Raw genomic sequence first — 23,649 nt, 5'->3', positions numbered from 1 at the left:
CTGCTCCATCTGCAGGTGCAGCTGGGGCCACCCCGCTGTGTGAAGGGGTCGCCACTTGTCCTGCATAGTTGTGTGGGGTCCCCCAGTCCCACAGGGACACAGTAGAGGATTCAGAGAGGCATGACATGTTCCTAGCCTGCTTGGAAAGCTGCTCCCCCCTTCAGATGGGGGAAGGAGGCAGCAGGACCATCGAGGTATCTGGAAAGCCATGTTTCCACTAGTGCTGAAATCAAAGAGACGCTGGCTGGGCTCCAGGTCCTGGTCTGGTGCCCCTTTTCCTGCTCACCACCCTGCTGCCCCTTTGCCAGGGTAAGTGTTAAGGAACGCCCGATGAGGGTCTGCAAAGCTGGTGATCAGAGATGCCTCCTGGGGCCATTTGTGTTCAGCAGCTGGGACCGCATGGCCTGGATGCTGCTCAGGATCTTCTTCTGGTGGCCCATCATGGTGATGCCCAGACTCCGAACATCCCTGGAGAACAAGGACACTGTCAGACACCCCATGGGCTGGACCTGTGCCAAGCCCCAGACAGACACTGCTCCTCCCCATGTGTGCACTCCATTGACCACCCCAGGACCCTGCACCTGGCTCCTGTCTGTTTGCCCATCACCAAAAGGCGGCTGCTGCTGCTGCTGAGGGTCCATGGGCATCCTCCCAGGGACAGAGAGGCTACCATTCCCTCTGGCACATCCTCCTGACAGGGCTGCTGTGACAGCCCCGGGGGGAGCAGGAGCAGGAGGGGGATCACTCCTGACAGGCTAGCAGGTGACAAGATCGATGCTCTGAAATTGGATTCAGTTTAGCAAGATGCCCTCAGATAACCCAGTCAGAAAGATGGATGGATGATGAGCCTTCCCTACTCCAAAGCTTCCCCGATGTGCATGAGAAACAAGGATCAGCAACCACTCAATCCCACAGCAAAGGCCTCATGTACAGCCCCCGATCAATGTACATGACAGCCCTCTGCCTGTGTCTCTCCATCTTCCCTTTCTCTGGCTCCTTCTCCACCTGCCCCACCTCAACGAAGGCGTGCACTGTCACATCCTTCCTGAGCCAGGGGCACTGGCAGCCCCCATGCCTTTTGACAGGGAACAAGTCTCCCCAGAGGAAGGAGAGGTTGTTGTCTGGCACTAATGCTAACACCAAGGGATGGGGAATGTAGGTCCAGGGTAGGAGCAGGCATAGCTGCTGCCTTTGGTGGTACCACTTGGAGCATCAGCCACCTCAGAGACCCCTTAGATAGGTGGCAGAGCAAGCTCCTTACAGCAGGATGAGGAGGATGGGTGGTGTGACATGTCTTCCGCAGCTCTCCTTCCTTAACACAGCCTTGGTCACTTGGCTCTGACCTTCCCCTGACACCAAGGCTCTGGACGGAGCCTCCCCTGAGCAGGGACCCAGTCCCATGCACTTGGGGCTGAAGGAGCTCTGACGCTTCCCACAGCTCTGTTTGTTTCCCAGTGATCCCAGAGAACCTGTTCAGTATGACCCAGACACATTCTGGTCCAGAAATGCCTTTTGCAGGGGAAACAAAGGTGAGAAGTGCAAGGAGACAGCAACCTCCTATCTGACCCTGATCAGAAGGTTGGATTATATGACCTTCTGAAACACAACCCAAATTGGAGAGCCATCACAGAGCACCAGAAGTGACTTGGTACTCACACCCTCTCAGTACAACTCCCACACCTTCTCTCAAAGGTCAACACAGCTTAGGACATTATTCCAGGTCTCAACACTATTTCCTTAGAGGTGCATCTCTGGCATCAGGGACCAACTAGATTGAGCAAACCAAGACAGGACAGTCACTGTCTGGGGCTGGTGGGATGGTGCAGGGCAACCCAACTGGTGCTGTCTGTTTTCTGGTACTCACTCGATGTTCATGCGCATCACCATGCCCAGGGAGGAGTACCCTGCCATGGCAAAGTTGTCCCGGTAGTGCCCCAGCCGGATGGAGTCTAGCCAGTCCTCCACTGTCAGACAGCCGGCCAGGTCGAAGAGACCTCTGTCGAGGCGAGTTTGGGTGAACCTGGGAGCAGGACAGGAGGGGTTAGATCAGGAGCTATTGGTTTTGGGTGGCCAGGCTGTGAGGTCCACCTCAAAGAGACTACATTGCATGCAGGGAAGGGTACGACTAGCTGGTAAGGACAGGCATGCTGCTACACGGGCACTGTGCCTGCATGGCCAGACCTTGATGTGGGAATGCCTGGTGGGAAAAGTGTAGGGCGCTTCCCACTGCCCACCACAACCTGTGCTCATGGGCCCTATGCATGTCCATTGTCACAGGGGAAGCCACTACTGCTAGAGCTGGACAGAAATATCCCTTATTCGCTGCAACCCCCATGCTCTGCCCACATCAGCTGTCAACCCCTGCTGATGGCAGCGGCTCAGGGAGACCCTACCTGTTCACCGTGGCCGTGCACTTCAAGTGGTCAGGGTTGCGGATAAGCTTGTCCAGGATGCCGACGATCTGGGAGAAGCGTGGCCTCTCGCTGCGGTCCTTCTGCCAGCAATCCAGCATGAGCTGGTGCAGGGCTGTGGGGCAGCCCATGGGGGCAGGCAGGCGGTAGCCTTCCTCCACCGAGTTAATGACCTGGAAGGAAGCCACACACCAAAGTGGAACTGCACTCCCATCCAACCCCCAGTATCCCAGATGGTGGCACACAGGGAAGGTCCCTGGTGCGTGAGCTGCTGGGGCCGTAAGATGGGGAAGCTGAGAGGGTGAACACAAGAATCATGCTAAATGACAAGTGCATCACTCTGTGGAGAGCTGGAAGCAGGCTGGATACCATGCACATACAAGAAATCCCTGCTATGATGGATATATTAAGTGGTCTGACAGGCCTAAAATATTGCAGCTTCCCTCCAGCAGACAAGCCGCACGAACTGCACTCACATTCAGTTGTTCTACAGCCAGGGATTGCCACCGCTCAGCAAGGCTGAAGGAAACCTTGCTCAAAGGAACTGTGCAGAGGAGGCAGCGTAAACCACTGCACCCAGCCCCTGTTGTCACCAGAGCCACTTTCTAAAATAAGAGAAACTCTAGGGAGAGAGGGGACTCTCAGGACTCCCAGAGACGGGAGGAGGCAGATAGGTTCATAGCTCCCATAGGTTAAAAAAAGGAGTCCTGTGGTTCTGCAGAGTCAAAAATACTCGTTTTATTGACTCCTTCTGGAAATTTTGCTCCCAGGTTGTAGTCAGGAATACAACTTACATTCTCCTGAAGTTTATCAAGATACTCCTGAGGTAACAATGGCTCCACATAACACTGACAACCCCAAAGCCTACTGCTGGGTGGTGTAAGCCTGGGGGTCTCAGCAGCCTTCCATGGGCAGTGGAAGGGGGATGGACCCTCGGCACTGGGTGCAGGCCAATGCAGTGGGGATGCAGTGATCCTAGGGAAGCCCTGACCCCTTCCAGTGGATGGCAAAGGTGGCACAACACATGCTGAAGCTCTCCAGCCAGCAGAAAGGCTTGTACAGAGGAGCAGATGGGGATGGGGAGACCCACAGCACCCACAGCCAGGAGCCACAGTGCTGCAAAGGGAAAGGCTGAACAGTGCAATGATGGGCAACATGCTGATGTCCCCACCGAGGGGACAAGCACACTGCTAGGCTGGCTTGGGTGAGGGCAGGAGGCTTGTCACCGTGCTGCTCCGCATCCACTCACATCCCGGTTGGTCATGTTCCAGTACGGGCGCTCGCCGTAGGCCAGCACCTCCCACATGACGATGCCGTAGCTCCACACATCGCTGGCCGAGGAGAACTTGCGGTACGCGATGGCCTCTGGAGCCGTCCAGCGAATGGGGATCTTTCCCCCCTGAAAAAAGGGAGCAACAGTGGAGGCTCAGAGTATGTGGGGCTCAGGCATCCCCACCTCTCTACAGCTGGGACAGCAGACAAGCAATATGCTGAGACGGCTTCTTCTGGAAAGGACTGAGGACACAATCTGCACAAAGCAACCCTGAAGGTGTACTTGAAGGATGACTTCAAGGTATTTCCAGTAGAGCAAGGAGAAAGCTGTGCTGTTTTACCAGGTCATCTTCATGGACAGTTCTGGCCCTCAGCATTAGAAAGGAATTCAAAGTGATGAGATGGAGCCAAGGGCTACCAGAGCACGAAAGCATGGAGCTGACCCTGGATGCAGGTGGAGAGCTTGAGCAGACAAGGAAAGCGATAGTATGTGTTCCCTGTCCATTACTGTTCTGGAAGGCAAGCACTGAAGAGGAGGATTTGTTGAATTAGAGGAAGACTTGTTGAATTAAAGGATTATGCTGTCAAAATCAGCAATAAATGGGCTAAGAATACATTTAATCTGGAAATATGGTTGCCAGGCATTTGGAGAGGAAAGCTGTAGTGTAGGGAACATTGGGTGGGTTTCCAGAGCAGCCAGGGCAGGCGTGATGTGCCTGGAAACACCTTTCAGGTATCCCTGCCTAGGGAGAGTTGCTTCCACCCAACTGAGTCCTGCCTACTCTGGCACACTGCTTGATGGGGACTGAAGATGAATGACGTGTCCTTCGTAAGAGTTCCATTTGGGAAAGCATCTCCTGAGCAGGTCAAGGACAACAGAGGAGGAACACAGGATACAATCTTATCTCAAGTTTCTGAGCAAGAAAGCATCCTCATTCTCAGGGTGCCCTCACTGAGATCTCATGAGAGATCTTATGTTCCTGATCCTGTCACTGCATCCTTGTGGTTCAGCTCTATCCGGACTACGCACCTAGTTTTCCTCCAGAGCAACCAGCTCTGGTGGGTTTTACTGTGCCAAGATACCTCAAAGCCTCTGCTTGCGATATGTGTGGTGGTTACTTCATCCTCCATTGACCTCCCTGCTTGCATTTCCACTGAGGACACAAAACTATGTTTCTAGAAACTGGGCAGGATTGGAAAGGGTCGGCACATAGGTCACTACGTGAGCTCTGGACACTCAAGTCACCTCCCTCACCCAGTGTGGTCACTGACATCCTGTCTCTGGAAATCTGTTTGCAAATCTTAAAAACACAGGGGGAAAGCTCGGAGACTGGCTTGGTGGGAGGGAGGCCAGGCTGTGTGTGTATCTGTAGGCCACAGACAAGGAGATGGGCTGCTCAGACACCAGGAAGCCCTCGCAGATGTTGGGCCCCTTCTTACCCTTCCTTCCAGTGCCAAGATGCATAAGAAGCTGTACTTGAACCAAGCAGCAGGAACCTTCCCGAAAATTAAAGCATCTGAAATATCAAGTTGTTTCTTGAGATATCAAAGGGAACAACTGAATACAAAGACACACATAGGACACATGTAGCCCACTTCACTGCTTGGCTGAAGCCAAGCCAACAGCATGAAGACCGTGTTCTTCAGGCTGGGCCACTGTGTGCTCATCCCTCAGAGCTGCAACCGCTTTGGGCCATGCTCTGTATGTCAACTATCCCAAAGTAACCTGAAGTTCTTTCTGCTTCTTTAGTCTTGGTCCTTCCGAAAAATGATGCTCAAATTCTTCAGCTGCAGCTCCAAACTGGTTCCTGATGGGAACCGCCTATCCAATGCATTTTTCCCAGCCAGAGGTTTGCCTGGGGAGCACACTAATTCCTTTTACGGCTAGAGAAGAGCAAAAAGAGCACATTCCTTCAATGTATTTCATTTCATCTCTGATGACCTCCAGTGGAGGAGAACATCAAGTTTCAGAGCTGTCAGGTTGGCCAGAAAAGTCTTAAAATTACTTCACAGACAAAAGTGTCCTACATTAAAATAAAAACATCTAGGTTGCAAAGCCAATTCCCACCCTTTCCACTCCCCTGAATGAGGTAGAGTCACATGGAAAAGCTAGTTTGTGGCTGCGTTACTGAAAAGTGCACCATAACACTGACTGATGGCTCTAGGACAACTGAAGGAGAGGATGGAGTTGCGCAGCCTGGGGAAACACACCAACAGGGACACAGGAGCATCCCTGTGCATGGCACAGGAGCTGTTGGCTCAGCTCCCTGCTCTCCCACCCTGCTTCTCTTTGTCCATTGCACACTTCAGTTCTAGGCTGTCCCTGTATGCATTAAGGCTCAGAAGGTCTTTGGGTTCACGCTCTTGGCCCAGAAATAAGCAGTGAGGTGACTACCTCCACTCCTGCCCTGCCTACCTTGACTTGAGAGGAGTGTCTAACTTTTCCACCTGTCAGTGACCTGGGACAGTCACCGTCAGTAAGGATCAGCAAGACTGTGATGCTAGGAGCCATGTACCGTGGTAGTGTAAGCGGCATCGGGGTCGTCCTCCAGGATGCGTGAGAGGCCAAAGTCAGACACTTTGCAGACCAGGTTGCTGTTCACCAGGATGTTGCGGGCAGCCAGGTCCCGGTGCACGTAGCCCAGGTCAGACAGGTACCTCATCCCTGCTCCAATGCCACGTAACATGCCCACCAGCTGGATGATGGTGAACTGCCCGTCATGTTTCTGGAGAGGAAATAACCCAGAGTTCATTCACGGCTTTCACCAGAATCGTACTGCTGCTGCTCTCATTGAACTAACCCCCTAGTACCTCTCATCTTTGGCTTAGTCCCTCCTCTAACCCCAGTGCCATTCTCTTGTCCCCCCCAGTGCACCTCATGCCCTCCCAGCGCCTCTGACAAGCTGCTCAGGTGGGTGTCCTTGCTTTTGCAGTACCGCTTTGGGGAGCCGGCCGCAATGCCCTGCAGCCCGTGCCTGCTGCAGAGGTGAGAGCCCAGAGCACAGCGCTCTTCTCCCATCACTCAGTCCAGGGAGATGTGCAGTGAATAAAAATACAAGAGGGCTCCTTACCCTGAGGAAGGTGTCTAGCGAGCCGTTCTCCATGTATTCTGTAACAATCATTACCAATTTGCCTGCAGAAGACAAGGGAGGTCAAGTTAGCAGAGAAGTCACCTTCCTCCCAGAAGCCCAGTGCCAGGCTTTAACTGAGAGAGACATGAATCCAGGCCTGTAGATCCCCTGCAGCCCCTGGTGTGACTCACCCCTGCACTGTGCAGGACAGTGGGGATGTGGCAATAACCCCGACACTTACCCCTCCCTCCAGGTGCTATTGAAGTGGCTAGGTCAGCTTCGTTATCCCGCTGAAATGTGCACGCTATTAGCATAACACTTTGCATCAGAATGTGCCTTTCTGAAGGAAGACTTCAAATTATGATTCAGTACAGGCAACCTTTAAAATAAACGCTAATGGCTAGGACGTCTCCCCAACCAATAACCCTGACCTGGGGCACACTGCAGAGTGAGGTGAGGAACTGCTGCATGGCAAGTTTGTCTTGTTAGAGAAAGCAAGGGGGTGGGATGGAGGGGACCCCTCCAATCTGACAAGCGAGCAACAGGGGCAGACAAAAGATGGACTGCACCCAAAGTGACTACTGGCTCCCATCTCCCAGGATTCCCACAGGGAGATATGTCCCAGCTCTGGCCCAACATAGGGTCCCGTCCCCACCAGCCACATACTCCTGGTCACCACCCCCTCCAGGTGGATGATGTTGGGGTGGTCAAACTGCGCCATGATGCTGGCTTCGCTCAGGAAGTCTCGTCTCTGCTTCTCCGTGTAGCCTGCTTTCAGGGCCTTGATGGCCACGGGAATCTCCCTCTTCCCCGGCAGCTTCAGGCGGCCGTAGCACACCTCTCCAGACTCCCCTGCAAGGCAAGGGAAGGTGAGGGCATGGGAGCTCTTCAGCTTCTTGCACCGCTCTCCAGCACCATGGATCACCCTGGTCTGCTGGCATGCTCGCAGTGTGTTCCAGCGCCTCAGGACTCTTGGGCTCTTTGTGCATCTGCCTCCAAGTGCAGAAAGGATCGCCCATCTCTGCCTTCCAGTGTCACCTCTGGGAACTGGGCAGAAACATCAGAAACCACCTCTCTCTGATGCCTTTTACTGAGGATGATGGGTCAAGAGTGATTACAGTGGTACTTGCTTTACTGTTTTCATCGAACAAAGTCTGGGGTCTCTTAGAGCAGCAGAGACATCTCTCAGCCAGGCTTCCTCATGCTGCTCTGCTTGGCTCTGCACTGTCCCTCAGTACAGAGTGAGCCTCCATAAGCCTTTGGGATGCTGCTGGTGAAGCTCCAGCTGCGTCCCATGCTTCCCTGCAAGCCCCTGTTCCTAAGCAAAATCCCTTTTGCTCTGAAAAGTCACCATTTTGCTTGCAATTTCATTTGCATCTTGTCACCCCAGATGTTTGCTCTAAAGTCTGAAAGCAGGGTGTCCACATTGGGGCACATGGGACAGGCTGATCCATCTGCTGTGTCAGCCTGAGACATCAGTGCCATTCCAGCTGAACAGCAACCCTCCTCACTAAGAGCCTCCAAAGAGTTTATTTCATGCCCAGGGGACTCACCGGACCCAATGACCTTCTCAATCTTGATCCGGGAGGCCTCAATTTCACGGGTGAACTCGTGCACGGCTTGGCAGGGGTCCTCATATGTGTGTGGGTCCACGTAGAACTTGGACTCGGGGAACTTCACTGCCAGGTTCCAAAGTGAAGAGAGGAGATAAGCTCTTTCAGGCAGCCCTGCTGAGGAGTAAGGGCCCCCACCAGCCAGGTAGAGGGTGGGCAGGGGCAGGACTTTTTGGGTTGACATGCTGAGGAGCCACAGAGGTTGCAGCACCAAGGAAACCCAGGGCACTCTGTGGCATAGCAGTGTCCTCAGAGCAGCCCAGGACCTGGCTGCACAGGTTCTCCTCCATGTCATTGTGCCCCTCCATCATCCTCCCATTCCCACCCCTTCCCTGTGATGAATTTTCCACTCCTCTGGCCTGCTGCTGTCCGAGATGAACGTGCTGCAGCCCCACCTCACTGTGCAACCCTTCAGCCCCATTACCAGCACGTCCCTGGGATCAGAGCACCTGCTCAGCTCTCCTAGACTCATCCCCAGTAGCAGGGAGTGGTCAAAACCCTTCCTGCTGGAAAGCACAGCAGTGCCGGAGGGTAATGGTTCAGGTTCTTGCCCATGCACAGGGCTGTGGTCTTTCACATCCCAGGAGCAGCAGCAGGGAGGGTCCTACCTTGCCCATTCTGATAATGCATCTTCTCCTCGTCAGAGTCCTGGAAAGCCTTGCTGTACCCGCAGTGCCTGCCACGGGGACACAGGAGTCAGAAGAGGTGCTCCCACAAGCAGCCCAACAGCAAGGTGGAAGGCAGTGCATGCCAGAGCTGTAGGCAACCCAGGAGGAGCTGGAGCTAATGCTTGGCCCTCCACCAGCTGCATCCCTGTGTCTTGCTGAACTCACGCTTTGCCTGGATGGAGCAAGGTGCTTTCCAGGTGCTCTCCAAGGCTTGGCAGTGCTAAAGCTGCAGCACTTGTGTCTCCTCTGAACAGCGGCGTTTGTGCTCCACATGCCTGGCTCAGCCATGCTGAGATGCAGCAGCACATAGTCCCTCTTGGACCCTGCTGATGGAGAAGAGCTCTCTCCACTCCTGACCTACCTCCTAGTCCACCCAGTTAGCTCTCGTACTGGTACTGGTACTGGTACTGGTACTGGTACTGGTACTGCTATTGCTATTGCTATTCAGCCTGCTGGAATGAGGGGAAGGTCTGGACATAGGCTCTGCCTCAGAGAAGGTGGAGGCACGGTGACTTCTAAACAATGTATCTTGGTTGCTTATTAACCCCTGACCTATGGGTGCTCTGAGTAAATTGACAGGAGAAAAGTTGCACCCAAGTTCTCCAATCTCTCCTGCCCTGCTTGGTGACAAGCCACACTGACCTCCAGAAAACTCTTACCTCTTCTTGCAGATTAGGACCACCAGCAATGCAACAAGGCCAGTGATGAGCGTCAGGCAGATCCAGACGATGGTCATTGTGTCATACCGCAGAGAGACTGGAAGAAGCAGGGTAGCAGGGAGGTGAGCTGGTGAGGAACACTCTGCTGTGCTCAGAAACTCACCTACCCCACTGGGGTCAAGTTCTTCAAAGATAAAGCACCATTCCCCACCCAGCCCTATCTTTGAGGCTCTCCCAGTGTACAGGGAACAGCACAGATCTGGGAAAGCAATAGGGATAGAGCAAACCAGTGGAGAGAGGAGTCTGGAGCCTCAGGACCTCACCAGGTCTTCCCTGCCCTAACTGCTATGCCCTTCCTCCCTCTTCTTTCTAATGTATAAACGCTTCTCAGGAGATGTGCCTCCAGCCTCTCTCGCTGTGTGGCAGAGGCGCAATCACCATGGACAAGGACATTGCCAGCCCCCATGCTCCTTGCCCCACACTTCCCACATCCCACAGCTGCCCACTCTCACCTGGCTTCCCCGTTTCCACCTCCACGGTCTGACTGAACCTCCCGCAGCCAGCGGAGGTGCGAGCCCGGACCTGGAAAATGTAGCGGGTGGCAGGCTTGAGCCCAGAGATGGTGGCAGCGGTGTCCTTGGACTTCAGAGTCGAATAGCTCTGCATTTCTTTGTCCTGGGGAAAAGCAGCACCAAAACCCCTGCTGGCATCAGCACAGCAACCACAGAGTTTTCCAAAATAGCCCTTTGTGCAAGGCTGACTGATACCAGCAATTGCACCAGCAGGATTTAAACTGTCCCATGCCCCTGTCTAAACCCACCACACCTGGGACCGACCTGCAGCAGCAAGTTCAGTGTTACCTTCTCGTAGTACTTGATCTCATACTCCAGGATGATGCCATTGGGCTGGTCCGGCTCTTGCCAGAGCAAGGTGACGCTGTTCTGGCCTGTGCTCTCCTGGTGAACCACCACCACCTGGGACGGAGCTGGGGATGCAGACAGCAGGGTGTGAGGGGCCTGCTGGTGGGGGTTCTGTGGGGTGGGGGCAGCAGGACACAGCAGCAGGGAGGGGTGTAACTGGAGCCCCATGCAGGACCTCTGTTTTAAACCATGTTTCTGTTTTAATTAAAGCTATGGGGAGATGAGTGTGGTGAAGGGGACTGCAAGCAGGCTTTTGTTCACTTCAGTTACCTCAGTCTCTTTCCCATGGAGAAAGCAGGCTCTGAGGAGATGAAAGAGAAGGGCATTGACCCAGCACAGACAGGAGGGGACACTGGTGCTTTGCTGTGATCTGGAGCCAGAAATGAGAAGGAGCTGCGGGGCTGGAGGTCATGGAGATCCCTAGCAGGACCCTGACCCCTTCTGCCCCACCTGGGGGAGAGAGGCAAGGGAAGAGGGAAAGGGGAGATGATAAAAGCCCAGAGGGGTGATCAGGGACTGAGCATCAGTCTAAAGGTGCGCTGGAGCTGCTCTCCTGCCCTGAGATATTTGACACCTGCCTGGGCCTGGGCTGGGAGCCTGTCAACCAGTCCTCATACCTGCCATGTCTGAATGGGAGCTCTTCACAGCTGGAGGAGCCAACTCACCAACCTCTTTTCCCTCTGGGAGAATACCCCTTGGAAGGACCCAAGAGAGTGTGGCACGGTGCCATTGGGTCTAACTCATGGGAACGGGTCAGGCACCTTTTACAACCCTAACTGCTGAATGGAGAATGGGATGTGGTGGCTCTGGGGATGATGGAGCAGCTGTCGGCCGCGGCTGCAGTGCAGGGGAGTCACTGGAGCAGCACAGAGACCAGAAGATGCTGCAGGGGCTGCAGAAGCTGTGGGGCACCCAGGGACTGAAAGGCAGCAGTTATTGCTCAGTTCGTCTTTGAACTGGCTTCACTGAGCAGCAGAAATCACTGTTGGGACACAAGACCCCAGGGAGCTGGGACAGCGTGGGATGGTGGGAATCAGCTAAAGCCCAACAGCACTTGCAACGCCTCCTTTCCAAACAGTCCCAGGGCACCTCTCCTGCACCCCTCCTGCCCTTTTCACGACGCCATTTTCACGGGGGCTCGGTGGAGGGATGAAGAAGTGCTATGGGCAGGCATCAGTAACAAAAGGGCCTTGTTCTCCCGCCAGCTGTGAGCTAACCCAGCAAGGCTCCCCGGGTTTGTCTTGCTGCCACCACTGCTGTAAGAGCAGAAGGGGCTCAGCATCACGGGAAGTTCCTGTGGGCTTGTTTCCAAATGGGAGGATTAACAAGGGTCAGTCCCTGCCCTGTCCCCTCTGCCTGCAGCATGCTCCATGCTGGGCTCTGCTCTGAGGACATGTCCAGGTGACCCTGGACAAGGTCCTGGCCCGCCTCATCTAGAGTATTGCTCAGAGGTATTTGCTGGGGAAAAAACATTTTGCAGCAAGGGATTTGCAAAGATGAGCCATGCATGAGAGACACTTTTCTCAGCGAACGTTGCTGTCACCTGCCAGGGCCTGGCATTGGTGCGAGGTAAGAGCAGAGCATGAACTGCTGCTTGGCCCTTTGGGAAGGGGCAGAAGGCTGGAGGAACAGCCTGAAAGATTCATGCTTCACTTAGTGTTCCTGTCAATAAACAAGTGTTCTCCATGCCCTCTGCCTCCTGCAGAAAGGGAGCCTCCACCAGCAGCTGCAGGCTGAAGTGAAGGGAAAGGAGGATGAAAAAAGATGCCATGAACCAGAGAAGGGTTAAGAGTTGCCTTGGTGTCCTGGTTTCACTGGGATGGGATCATAGAATCAGTTTTCTATTCAGGAAAGCTGCATTTTTGAGAAGACTGCAGCACTCACTTTAGTGGGAACAAAATTGATAAAGGCACTTTGTCTTAGTTTTTGGCCAGCTCTGGTATGCAGTGATCAGAGTCTGTAGCAGTTTGAGTCAGCCAGGTGCAGAAGCCAGGAGGAGCAATAGCCAGGGCAACTGACCCAAGCTGGCCAACAGGGTTATTCCTTACCAGAAACATCATGCTCACTATAAATAGGGGAGTTTACTGGGGTTGCCCTCTCTTCTTTCCTATTATTATTATTATTATTATTATTATTACTACTACTACTACTACTACTACTACTACTACTACTACTACTTTAGTTCAGTTTATTTCAATCATTAAACTGTTTTTATCTCAACCCCCAAGTGTTCTGACCTTTCTCCTCCAATTCTCTCCCCCACTTCACCAGGGAGCAGGGCAGTGAGGGAGTGGATGAGTGATATTTAGTTGCATGCTGGGTTAAACCATGGCAGTTGGGCAGCAGCTTGTCTCCAGCCCACCCCAGCTCCCTGAACCCACCTCCAGCAGCAGAGAGGATAGGGGTCACACCTACTGGAGATCTCATGCCCATCACCAAACCAGTCCTTAGCTGCTAGGACAGGTCCTGGCTCCTGCAGATACTGACTGGAGCAACACTGGAGCAACATCAGCATCACCCACACAGGCAAAGCCTGGAGGGGGGGTGTCTGCTCCTCCTACCTGCCTGGTTTGTCGTGATGTTGGCGACCGCAGCTCTCCTGGACTCCACGCTGAGGTCTGAGACGCCGTTGACGGCCTCCACCCAAAAGGAGTAGTTGGTGTGGGCCAGGAGGTTGGTGACCGTCAGCGCTCCCTGCACCAGGCTCATCTGCTGGGGCACATAGCGGATCCCACTGCCGCACGCCTCGCACTGGCCATCGTCCCCCATGCAGCGCCTGCAGACCACGTTGTACACGATGTCAGCACGTCCCCCCTTGTCCAGGGGCGGGCCCCACTCCAGTGTCACTGAGGTGCCATTGACGCTGGAGATCAGGTTCACAGGAGCAGAGGGGGGGCCTGGAAAAGAAGCAGAGGTTCATGCAGAGCGGGGGATGCTGAAGTGTGATGGCACTGGCAGAACATGGGACCAACAGGGAGATGCGCATTGGGAGCAGGTACCTGCATGTGCAAATGATGCTACAGGGAACACAGAGCTGCTCAGGGCGGAGGAGGGAAATGCTCCAAACAGAAGAAAGCAAAGACACAGAGAGGTCTCAGGGTGAAATGCCATGGAGGATCAGGATGCCAAATGCCAGGCAGGCAAGAGCTGATGTGTGTTCTGGGGAAAGCAATTAAGCTTTTGGTGGAAGAGCCAAGGTGTTGACGGGCTAGACAGTGGAGAAAAAGACCTGCTCATCTAAAAGGAAGGGTAAGCTCACGTTTCCTGGGGAGGTTAACAATCTTGGGTGGATATCCCCTAGGGAAATATAAGTCAGATGTTGTTGACTTGTCTTTCACCCTGGCTGCAGCCAGCAGCCCCACACCTTTCTGCCCTCCTGGACCAACTACAGAGAGGAGGACTTCTTTTGGGAAGTTCTTGTCCCCTCTTAATAGCACTAGGCCCCTCAAAGCAGCCTATTGCAGACACCTGAGCTGAAACCATATGACAAGCCCTAGTGCCACTGTCCATCCACAGTGAAGGAGAGCACAGCAACACATCCACTGCCTCACAGCCTCCCAGGGCTCTGACCACCCTGGGCATTTCTGCCAAGGAAAGCAGCCACACTCCATCACAGGAGAAAGCCCCAGGGAGGGAAGTTTGGAGACCGGGGATGTTTGGAGAGCAGCAGGATGAGGATGAGACAGGGGGCAGTGAGGGAGTGCAGCGGCCACGACGATGCTGGGTTTGGCCTGGGGGCATCTGCCATGTCCGAGGACGGGCACCCGTGCGGTTGGGGTACTCACGCGTGCATGCAGCCGAGGGGGGGTCCTGCACCGCCCGGTAGAAGGTGTTGTCGCAGCGGCAGACACGGGCCGCCCGGCTCTCTGAGTGGCTGTGCAACGGGCATTTGGCGCACAGCTGGTCCCCAGGGGCTGACTTGTAAAATCCCATCTGACAAGCTGCAGAGGAGGGAAGGGACAGAGGACAGGGGATGTATCCCACAACTTGGTGGATTGCACCAGCACAAAGCTGGACCCCCCTTTCACTGCCATCCCAGTGCATGGGAAACCAGCCCATCTCCCCAGCAACTGGGCGAGACCCCTCCAGCAGGGAACTGGGCTCTGTGGAAGCTGCTGCTATTTCTCTCCAGGCTGTACTCACTGCCACCCTGGTACCTGTTCCCCACTGCTTCACCGACTTGGGTGCCTCTGCTCCTCGGGAGCCGCCTGCAAAGCTGGAGGTGCTCTCCTGGCACCTCTGCCTGCTGCCCAGAGCTCTCCCTGCTCTGCAGACACTGCCTGGCCCGGGGGCAGAGAGTGCTGCAAAGATCAAACCAGGCAGCACTGCAGATCACCTTGTTAATTATTATTTATAGGGCAAATTTACAGAACAATCCTCACTGCATGGTGGTGCCACGCTGACCATGCTGGGTGTGCACAGGTGCCCCAGAGCATCCATGTGGCCTGTTTCAAGAGCTCAATGCCCCGGTGCGCTGCTATACAAAGCAACAAGTTTCCTTGCACAAAGCAAAGGGGAAACACCCTCTCTCATTTCAGGTTGCAGCAAACAGGCAGTGCACGCACACCGCCTGCTCTCTGCAGAGGGACAGGAGGCCAAACGAGCCACGATGAGCTTTTTCTGACAGCACAACCCGCCCTCGATTGCTCTGCTTCCTCCTGGTGCTGGGCCTGATGGGAGGAGCACACAGTCGTCCCACGCTGGGGCTGGCGTCGCTCTGCTCCATCATACCCCCACCTCTCCCAGCAGCCCCTCGGGTGAACCATTTGTCACACAAACAAACAACTCGTCTCTCGTTAGGAACATTGATTAGCTCGGGAGTGACGCGTGGCATGTCAGGTATCTGTCTGGAGGCAGAAGGATCCTTCCTCTCTTGCAGGTTTCAGTTCCAAGTAAGGAAAAACGGGCTCTGTTTGGGTCCCTGTATTCATCAAGTACTTCTAGGACCCGTTCCAGTGATTCAAGCATTAATCCTGGCTCTGACTCATTTTTGGTTTTCCCTACTGTGGTAGTAATACCTTCATTTTCCCGTCTTTACCCGCTCTGCATACTGCCTCAATTTTTGCTTCCAAACATGTGGAAGCATTTTTGTTTGTGATCCAGCATCCCCGGTGGTCTGGGTCCCTCCGTGCTGGCTGTTTGTTCTGCTTCTAGGTGCTGATTTGTTTCCTTATTAATAACACTTGTTTCCTTGCCACAGATCTCCCCGGGCTGATTGCTACCAACATTTTTCACATATCACACGCTGCACAGTAATACAACGGGCTCTGTATAACTCGCCCTCGGTATACCCCAGCTGCTTCCAGCAACGGCAGCTGAAGACAGTGCTGCAGCCACACACCTCTCTGGTGGCTTTGTGCTCCCTCTGCAGACTGTCTCCAGCTTCTGTGGCACTTTTGCACTGCTGCTTTAAATCCAGGGGAGCAATAAAAACAAAAAATAACAATAAAAAACCCCAACCAACCAACCAAAAAAAAACCAACCCCAAAACCCAAACAAATCTCAGAAATAAAAGTTCCCAGGTTTTCCGTGTGAGAAAGGATGAAGACATGGAATAAGCACAGCCTGCCAGAAGGGAACCGGGCAATGAGACATCCCCACAGCCCATGCTGGGCAGTGTGTGTGCCAGGATTTGCCACCTTCAACTTGTGTGAATTCCCCTTGGACCTGCAAACCACCATCACCTCTGCCCATGCAGGAACCAGCAGCCAAGGACTCATGATTCAAGAGGCACTGGAGTGTCTCTCCCCACCAATATTTAATTAAGGGCTGGGAAGTCAGTGCTATATCAGGTATGGAGAGGCAGGCAAGCAGGAAGGATGAGAATATGTAGCACGGCAGATTTGCACCAAGCAATTGTAATCACTTAGCATTTAATGCTGAAAAAAAATCCCATTAATTGCCTGTAGCAATGATTCACAATTATTTTAGATGCACTCAGGGGGAAAATTATCCTAAATGACAAATTATAGGTGAATTTGTGCACCAGGCCAGAGCCATCGAGAGCCACATCCCAGCACCTGGACAGCACAACCATGTGAGGAGGCCTGGAGAGCAACTGGGGCTGGGGCAGGCAAAGCCCTGGATGGGGTCATGGACTGCTCTGGATGGGGTCATGCACATCCGTGTGTCCCTGTGCTTGCTCTAGATGGAAGTAGGACACACATGCAAAGCCTTTCACAGGCACAGGAGACAAGGCACCAGCTTTGAACCTGCACGAGATATGAAAAGCCTGCAGGACAGGGTGACAGGTATGTCCTGCTCTGGACTGAGTGCTCCTATGCCAGGCCAATGATGTGTGAAAGACCAGGACCTCCTTGTTTAGAGCAAACTCAGTCCAACACAACAGGTTTAAAATCCACAGGACTCCTCAGCCATGGTTGCAGCACACACAGAAGCCACCGAAATCTGGAGCCACCCACCAGTGAGGTGCAGAACCACTGTCCTGCTGTCTGCACTGCAACCAGCTACTGCCACCTGCCAGAAGTGCCCTCCCAGGAGCCCTGCAGAAGGTGCAGATTTCTTTATGTTATTATTTTATGCAGTTGATACCCTTGCTCTGTGTCTGAGGATCTCGAGTTCTGTCTATTTGTGGACCAACAGGACTCCTGCTACCAGTGTCATTCCCCCTGCCAAACCCATCCCAGGCTGCCCATCCTCGCAGTCCCACTTCAGGGGGTGGTTTTGTGGTGCACATGGGGCAGCAGCAGACCTTCATCCCAGCCCAGCTCAAGAATTGGTCATCTATGCTGGGCTCATAGCCCACACATCTGCCTGGTCCCAGCCTCACAAGCAGAGCCTGCAGGAACCAACACTAAACCAGTGCTTGGCACAGCACATCTCCAGCCCTCCATCACATAGGTGGGTCCCCAGTTACCACCTCAGCCTGGTGGGGTCAATGCCACGGGGCTCCCTTGACCCCTCCCACTCTGCACAGCACACCTTGCCCACTTTCTTCAGCCCAGCAGCCCCACTCCCTCATGCATCGCCTGCCCAAGGGGTCCCGGAGCAGCAGGCTTGTCTCAGAGACAGCGAGTGTGGGGAGGGCTCTGCCAGCCATCTGTAGTTTGGTCCATTTGTTTCCCTCCTTCTCCATCCTCTGGGGACAGGACAACATCTGCTAATAAGCTGGCAGAGCTCGGGAGATGATAGATGAACCTGTCGAGGATACGCGAGCTGGGTATGAGCCTCTCTTCTCAGTCTGAAGTCGCCATCTGGGACTGGTGCTCTGCAGGTGGCCCTGGTGGGACCACCAAAGGGTACTTCAGTGGGGCGGCAAATGTGAGCATCAACCCCGTGTCAATCCCTCTCAGCTCCATCCTCAACCCAGGAGGTTTGAGCAGGGTGAGGGCATGGCTGAGAGGGTGCAATGGAGCAGCTTCATGGCACCAGTGACACCAATTGCCCCCATCCCCGTCCCCTGGGCATCTGCAAACCCAAGAGAGCGGCCATGTACCTCCCTTTGGTGGTGCTGAGGAGAGAGGGAGATGGAAATAATGCTATCTCTGGTGACAGCCAGACACAGGCACCAGTTCCAGGGCCCTCCAGGCTGCAGGAGAAGCTAGCACAAAAATCCCAGCTCCTTTCAATCCAGTTTCAACCTGATGCCTCCAATCTCAGCTCCCGCATGACACAGACACTGACACAGAAGCTGGTTATTCGCAGTCATGTCTTAAAACAAGTCATCTGCCTCATTACCCAAACCTTGTGTTTTTGCAGGGCTGTGCTCCCCTTTCCCTGCAGTTCCCAGTCAGCCCAGGCTCTGTCCCCAAGTTGGGGAGTGGTTTTGGGGACTGGCTGGGGTGGTTCTCTCAGGCCAACTCTTGATCCCTAGATCATGCATAGTCCCATGTCCCTGCTGATGCTCTGTGCATCCTTTGCATGTTGCTTGCCCCTGCACTGTCTCACACCCCCGATCGCTGCCTTACAGCCCTTCACACATCCCAGTTCCCACCTTGCACCCCCTTTGCACCTCACAACCCATCACACCAGCCCACACGCCTGAAGTCGTCTCACATCACCCCAGACTCCACTTCGCGTCACCTCCTCGCTGCTTGGCCCTTCTTTCCACAATTCAACCCATCTCACACCCCTTCACGCCCCCGAATGTTGCAGAGAGGGGAGCATGGGAAGTTTTCACCCATGAAGATATTCTAAACCTAGCAAAACCCTACGCGCCAGGCTGCGAGCAAATCACATGCAGTGAAGGGCACCCTGCACAGCTTCTTGCTTAACACCCAGATTTCACGGCCACCAGGACAAGCTGTATAAGGAGTAATTCCAGTATTAGGAGCTGGGTAAACTGGAATCATGAAGGTCCAGACTGGCTGCATCCCAGCCTCAGCACCTGCATGGTGCTGCCATAGAAAAATCAGCAGGTCTTGCCTCCTGCCTGGAAATCAGTGCTATTGAAAGCACCCCTGACTCTGCCCTGCTCTCCTTCCCTGTATCTTTTGGGAGTGGTGCTCTGCTGCCTGGCACAGACGTCCTTCTGCGGAATGTGGTGGAGGTGACGCTGTGCAGCTTTGTGTAGGGGCGACAGCCTGGCACGCTCTTGGAGCAAAGGCTTTTTTTATAAAGCTTATCTGGGGAAACACTACAGCTTGCAGGAGTCAGATGGAAACAGGCGGCCCAAAGCTAGAATTAGAAAAAAGGCTGTTTCCAAAACTCAGTCTTGTTGGAGGGTTTTAGACAGAACTATCCAAGGCTTCTGGAAAAAACCCTCAGTTTTCACCAGACCAAAAACAAATGCAGAAAACACCGTGTTCAGGAAGGAGCGGGGCCGAATGGGAGCTGCCCCTGGAGATGACAGTGCTGGAGGTAACCCCATACCTCTGCTGCAGGGCTTCAGGGAGCAAAGGTGTATAAATGAAGAAAGGACACCCAAAGCACCAGCCCCTGCGGGAACCAGTATGAGCTTTGGAACGTTTGTGAGGTCTCTCACCACATGCAGATAGCTATGGATAGGTACAGGGGCTGAACTTTAAAATAAGGGTCCTCAGCACTCCAGAAGCAAGTGAAGCACAGGGACCAGCACAGCCCTTGCCCCAGCACAGCTGAGCACCTCCAGTTTTTGGATCCCGTTCCTCTTCACTGAGAAGTGTCAGCAGCAGCATCTTATTTTCAGGAAGGTGAAGAAGCCATCACACAAGAAGCGGTGACATGGGTGGGATCTGAATCTCATGCCAAGTACAGATCAAATTTCTGGCATGGTCCTACCACTCTGTGGGAGCATCTTCCCTATGCAAGGCAATCACACCAAGCCTCTGAATGTGCTGGTAGTGTATTGAAGGTCCCCAGCCTCCTGTTGCATTGCACCATCTCCAGTGTAAGCACTGGTCCAAAATGCCAGGTTTTTCCTGCAGACTTTTTCTAAACTCCCCAACAGCAGCCACCTTCCCAGGCACCTGCACTCTGGTAATCCAGAGCAACAACCTGTGTTCATGACCTGAATGTGGCCAAATTCTGTGGAAGAGTTCCAACCAGAAAAAAAGAGAAAAAACACATTCCAAAAATGGTGAAGTTGTTTGAATGCTGCCAGTTCTGTCTATCACAGTCCAGCTGCTCCTCGGCACTTCTTATAGGGACCGCAGAGACCTACCAAGCACAAATGAAATTTGTTTTATCCCCACCAATGCCCTGAACTCCAGCCTAGCATCATTCTCACCCTTCATCCATGTCAGCAGCTAAATGCAGCAAACTCAGAGGAAAAGCGGCAAAGAATAAAATATTCAGCCAGGGACAAAAACATATTGCTCTGTTTGTAGGGAGAGGGCAGCTCTGCAGTCATCTGGCCTTTTCATTGGTTCCTAACCACAAAAAAAATTATAAATGGTTTTAGGTGTTGGGGGTCTGTTTTGTTTTGTTTTTCTGGTAAATGCAATTGGCCACTTGCTTGAGTTTTAGAGGGTGTGAAGGTGCTGGAGATACTGAGGCCACCTTGTCCTGCACCCTGCCTCCTCCAGCATCCTCACTGAGCTACATCATCCATGCACACACAGCCCAGCAGACTATGATGGGAACAGATGAATTAGCAGCCAGGTCCAGGACTACAGGCTAAGTTGGAAGCCCTGGTACAAGCATGAAACCCAGAACACCAGAAACACCCCAGTGGAAGGAGTCTCCAGTTCTTGCACCAGTCTCCTGATTGTGCTGGGATTATCCCCAAAACTACATCAGGGTGGTCATGGCCACGTTTAGATTGGTCTTAGAAATCCCCAAGGAAGGAGATCCCACTCCTCCCCAGTGACCCATCCCAGGGCTGGCTAAGTTTCCAAACCTTGCAAGCAATTTCTGTCTCTGATGTCTTCTTTGCAGTCTGTTCCCATCCAAAGCCTGATACCTGGATCCTGAACAGTCCTAGCTTATGTGGTTTGGAAAACAGTTTTCTTTATTACTGTATTTTTTTTTGTGGGGGATGTGGGGCTTTGCACGGGATAAACAGAAGGCAATGCAATCTTACCAGCCGATATTGCCTGTTTTTTTACAAAGCAACTGACTGGCTTGCAAATCAGCACTGAAAGTCTTGTGAGTCACTAAGTTTCTTTGATTTTCTTGCCTGGCATCACTGGAAGGACATTTGCATAAATCCCATAGCGCATCTTCGAAACTATCACTGCTCCTGCCCTTGAACAGCTTATTTTGGCACGCTCATGGCAGAAGCTCTATGGTAGGCACCCAGGGCATTGGTGCAGTCAAGCTCTGGGTCCAACAGCCTGGTACCCTGCCAGCAGGCACAGGGGACTCTGCGCAGGCATCACTGAGGTGCGAGACAGCCACCGAGCCTGCAGCTTGGAGCTGTCATGGGACTTGCATGAGAAATCACCTTGAAATCCACACTGATTTGCAAAGAAACACAAAACATATTCCAACAGGTTTGTTTGGAGTTGCAGTGACAGGGTATTTTGATGCACATTTATCTTTCACCTTGATCTATGGTACATCTGCTTCCAGGCAGGATCTAGAGGAGGTAGAGTATCTCTGACATAGAAAGGGATAAGGGGTTCATCCACCCTCTCATGCCCAAGCCCAAGGGGAGCAGCTCACATGCCTCCACCTTTCCTCTCCTTCCAACATCAGCATCAGGACCACATCTGTTCCCACAGCTGCAAAGGTTTGCTGCCATGGCTGAGGACATTGCCCATCCCAGCACAGCCAGAGTCCGTGTCTCTGCCCTGGCTTCCCCTACCAATGGCTTCACTGGTGTCATTGTGTCCCCTGACATTTCCAGGGCTTACCCTGACCCTGTGTGCCCACAGTACATGGTGATGGGGTGCAGCTGGATGGGGTATCCCCCTCCTCTCACACTCTAGCGCTGCTCTCCCCTTGCCCCACCAGCTGGAAAGTCAGTCTCCACTCACTTTCTTCATAAAGGTCCATGGATGCAAAACTGTATTCACATGCACATAATTACCAAGCTGGGTATTTTCTCCTCTTAATTAGCAGTGCCGTAGTGCTTTAATTGTTTGATTAAAGTTGCCCACAAGGAAGGTTTAAGGTACATTAAATTTGCTGATTGGTTCATCAGCATGAATCGCACCAACTGGAAAACATTAACTGGCTTCCAGATTGCTAACCAGACTCTCCAGATCCATTTCCACCAGCCATGTGCCACAGGAGGCAGAGAGAGCCCAGTGGCAGAGGAGTCCATCCATGAGGGACCAGCAGTCCTGCTCCGATTCCCATCTCTCCTTCAGTTTGGGAGCTGAAGGGGAAAGGGTCCAGGCAGCAGCAGCATTCCTCTCTTCTCCTTGTCCAGAGGACACATGCCGGTTTTTTTGGCTGCAGCAGAGCTGAGTAAAGTCAGGTCCTGGTTCAGCCACACACATCAGATCCCACATTTGGTAGCTGTTCTCGCTTGGCCCTGGCAGGCTATGAACACCTGCCCTGGTGTGCAAATGGGTTGATGGAGCAGCAGCAGCCAAATTGCTGCTCCCTCATCAATGTTTTCCAGCCAAAGACAAGTGCCAAGCTGAAGCCCCTGACACTGCAGAGGGAAAGCAGCCACAGCAATCAGGATACCCAGAGGTTAAGATGCCTGGTCCCAAACTTTTGACAAAAATGTCTGAACCACTCCTGAAACCCATGGATCTAGTGCAAAGATGCTCTTTGGGAATGGCATTTCAGCCAAAGGCTCATCCACCCACTCTGACAGCAGGGAACAGGGCCTGTCCTTTCTGTTTTACCCTTTTTCATTTGTTCATTAAAGAAAATGCTTTCTGGGAGATTCTGTGCTGCTGGAGGTCTCCATGTCCAGTGGCTGCCTGGCTGCATGGGTTTGTGTCAGCTTCCAGAGACCAGCACCATGATCCATAGCTGTGGGACTGCTCCTGATGCTCCAAACCAACTCTGTGTACAACTCACATTCAGCTGAACAGACTTTTGCCCAGCTCTCCAGTTTTGCTCACGGGTAGCTGGTGACAAATGCAGCCCAAGGAATAATTCAGATCTGCCCCAAAAGGCTTACCCTGATGTAAGAACCACAGACCCAAAGCCACCACTTCTGTGGTGGCTCAGAAGCCTGGCAGCCCTCCCCAAACAGGGTTTGGCCACGACTGGTCAGAGGGTTATGGTGGGAGAGTCACCGTTCTCACCTGCCTGAGCATCCCTGTGCACCTCTCCATCATCCACAGGATGTGGTACACATATCCCAGCTCCCAGCATCACAGCTGCTGGAGGAGGTGGTTTATAGGTGTTTCCCTTCTCACAGAAGCAGAACAGAACCAGGGTTAAAGTGCTCCCCTTTCTCATTTCTTTAATTGCACTGACCTTATTGAAATGGGTCTCTGTACATCCTGTACAGCAGCTGCATATAAATAAGGTGTATTATGCTGATTGTCTTCTTATCTGATAAACTGCTGGGACAGATCCTTTTTGCTTATGCTATTGCTTATTCTGCTATTTAGGCAGAGCATTTGCTATTTGCTGTGTGTGAGAGATACTAACGTGTCTTGCTGCGGACTGATGCATTTCAAGGAGGAAAGAGCAGCACATCCGAGGCTGGCTGTGGATGTGGGGGTGAGGGAAGCAAAGTCC

General features: G+C 53.2%; 1 protein-coding gene across 1 annotated transcript in view; it reads right to left on the bottom strand.

Annotated features, from left to right (window-relative positions):
* Positions 1-353: 353 nt before the first annotated feature.
* The window catches only part of EPHA8 (EPH receptor A8), a 48,066-nt gene continuing 24,770 nt past the window's right edge, over positions 354-23,649 (bottom strand). Inside the window, exons 4-17 of the mRNA XM_010189256.1 lie at positions 14,400-14,555; positions 13,176-13,511; positions 10,555-10,679; positions 10,207-10,369; positions 9,695-9,791; positions 8,976-9,043; positions 8,308-8,484; positions 7,421-7,606; positions 6,755-6,816; positions 6,200-6,409; positions 3,661-3,810; positions 2,393-2,584; positions 1,865-2,034; positions 354-468 (exon numbers count right to left, since the gene is read on the bottom strand). Coding sequence (XP_010187558.1) covers positions 354-468; positions 1,865-2,034; positions 2,393-2,584; positions 3,661-3,810; positions 6,200-6,409; positions 6,755-6,816; positions 7,421-7,606; positions 8,308-8,484; positions 8,976-9,043; positions 9,695-9,791; positions 10,207-10,369; positions 10,555-10,679; positions 13,176-13,511; positions 14,400-14,555 — 2,207 coding nt within the window. The remainder of the gene's footprint in view (positions 469-1,864; positions 2,035-2,392; positions 2,585-3,660; positions 3,811-6,199; positions 6,410-6,754; positions 6,817-7,420; positions 7,607-8,307; positions 8,485-8,975; positions 9,044-9,694; positions 9,792-10,206; positions 10,370-10,554; positions 10,680-13,175; positions 13,512-14,399; positions 14,556-23,649) is intronic.

This window comes from Mesitornis unicolor, unplaced genomic scaffold (assembly GCF_000695765.1).
Source record: "Mesitornis unicolor isolate BGI_N332 unplaced genomic scaffold, ASM69576v1 scaffold23527, whole genome shotgun sequence".
Lineage (NCBI taxonomy): Eukaryota > Metazoa > Chordata > Aves > Mesitornithiformes > Mesitornithidae > Mesitornis > Mesitornis unicolor.
The sequence above is the reverse complement of the archived record's forward strand: the minus strand, read 5'-3'. Positions and strand labels throughout refer to the sequence as shown.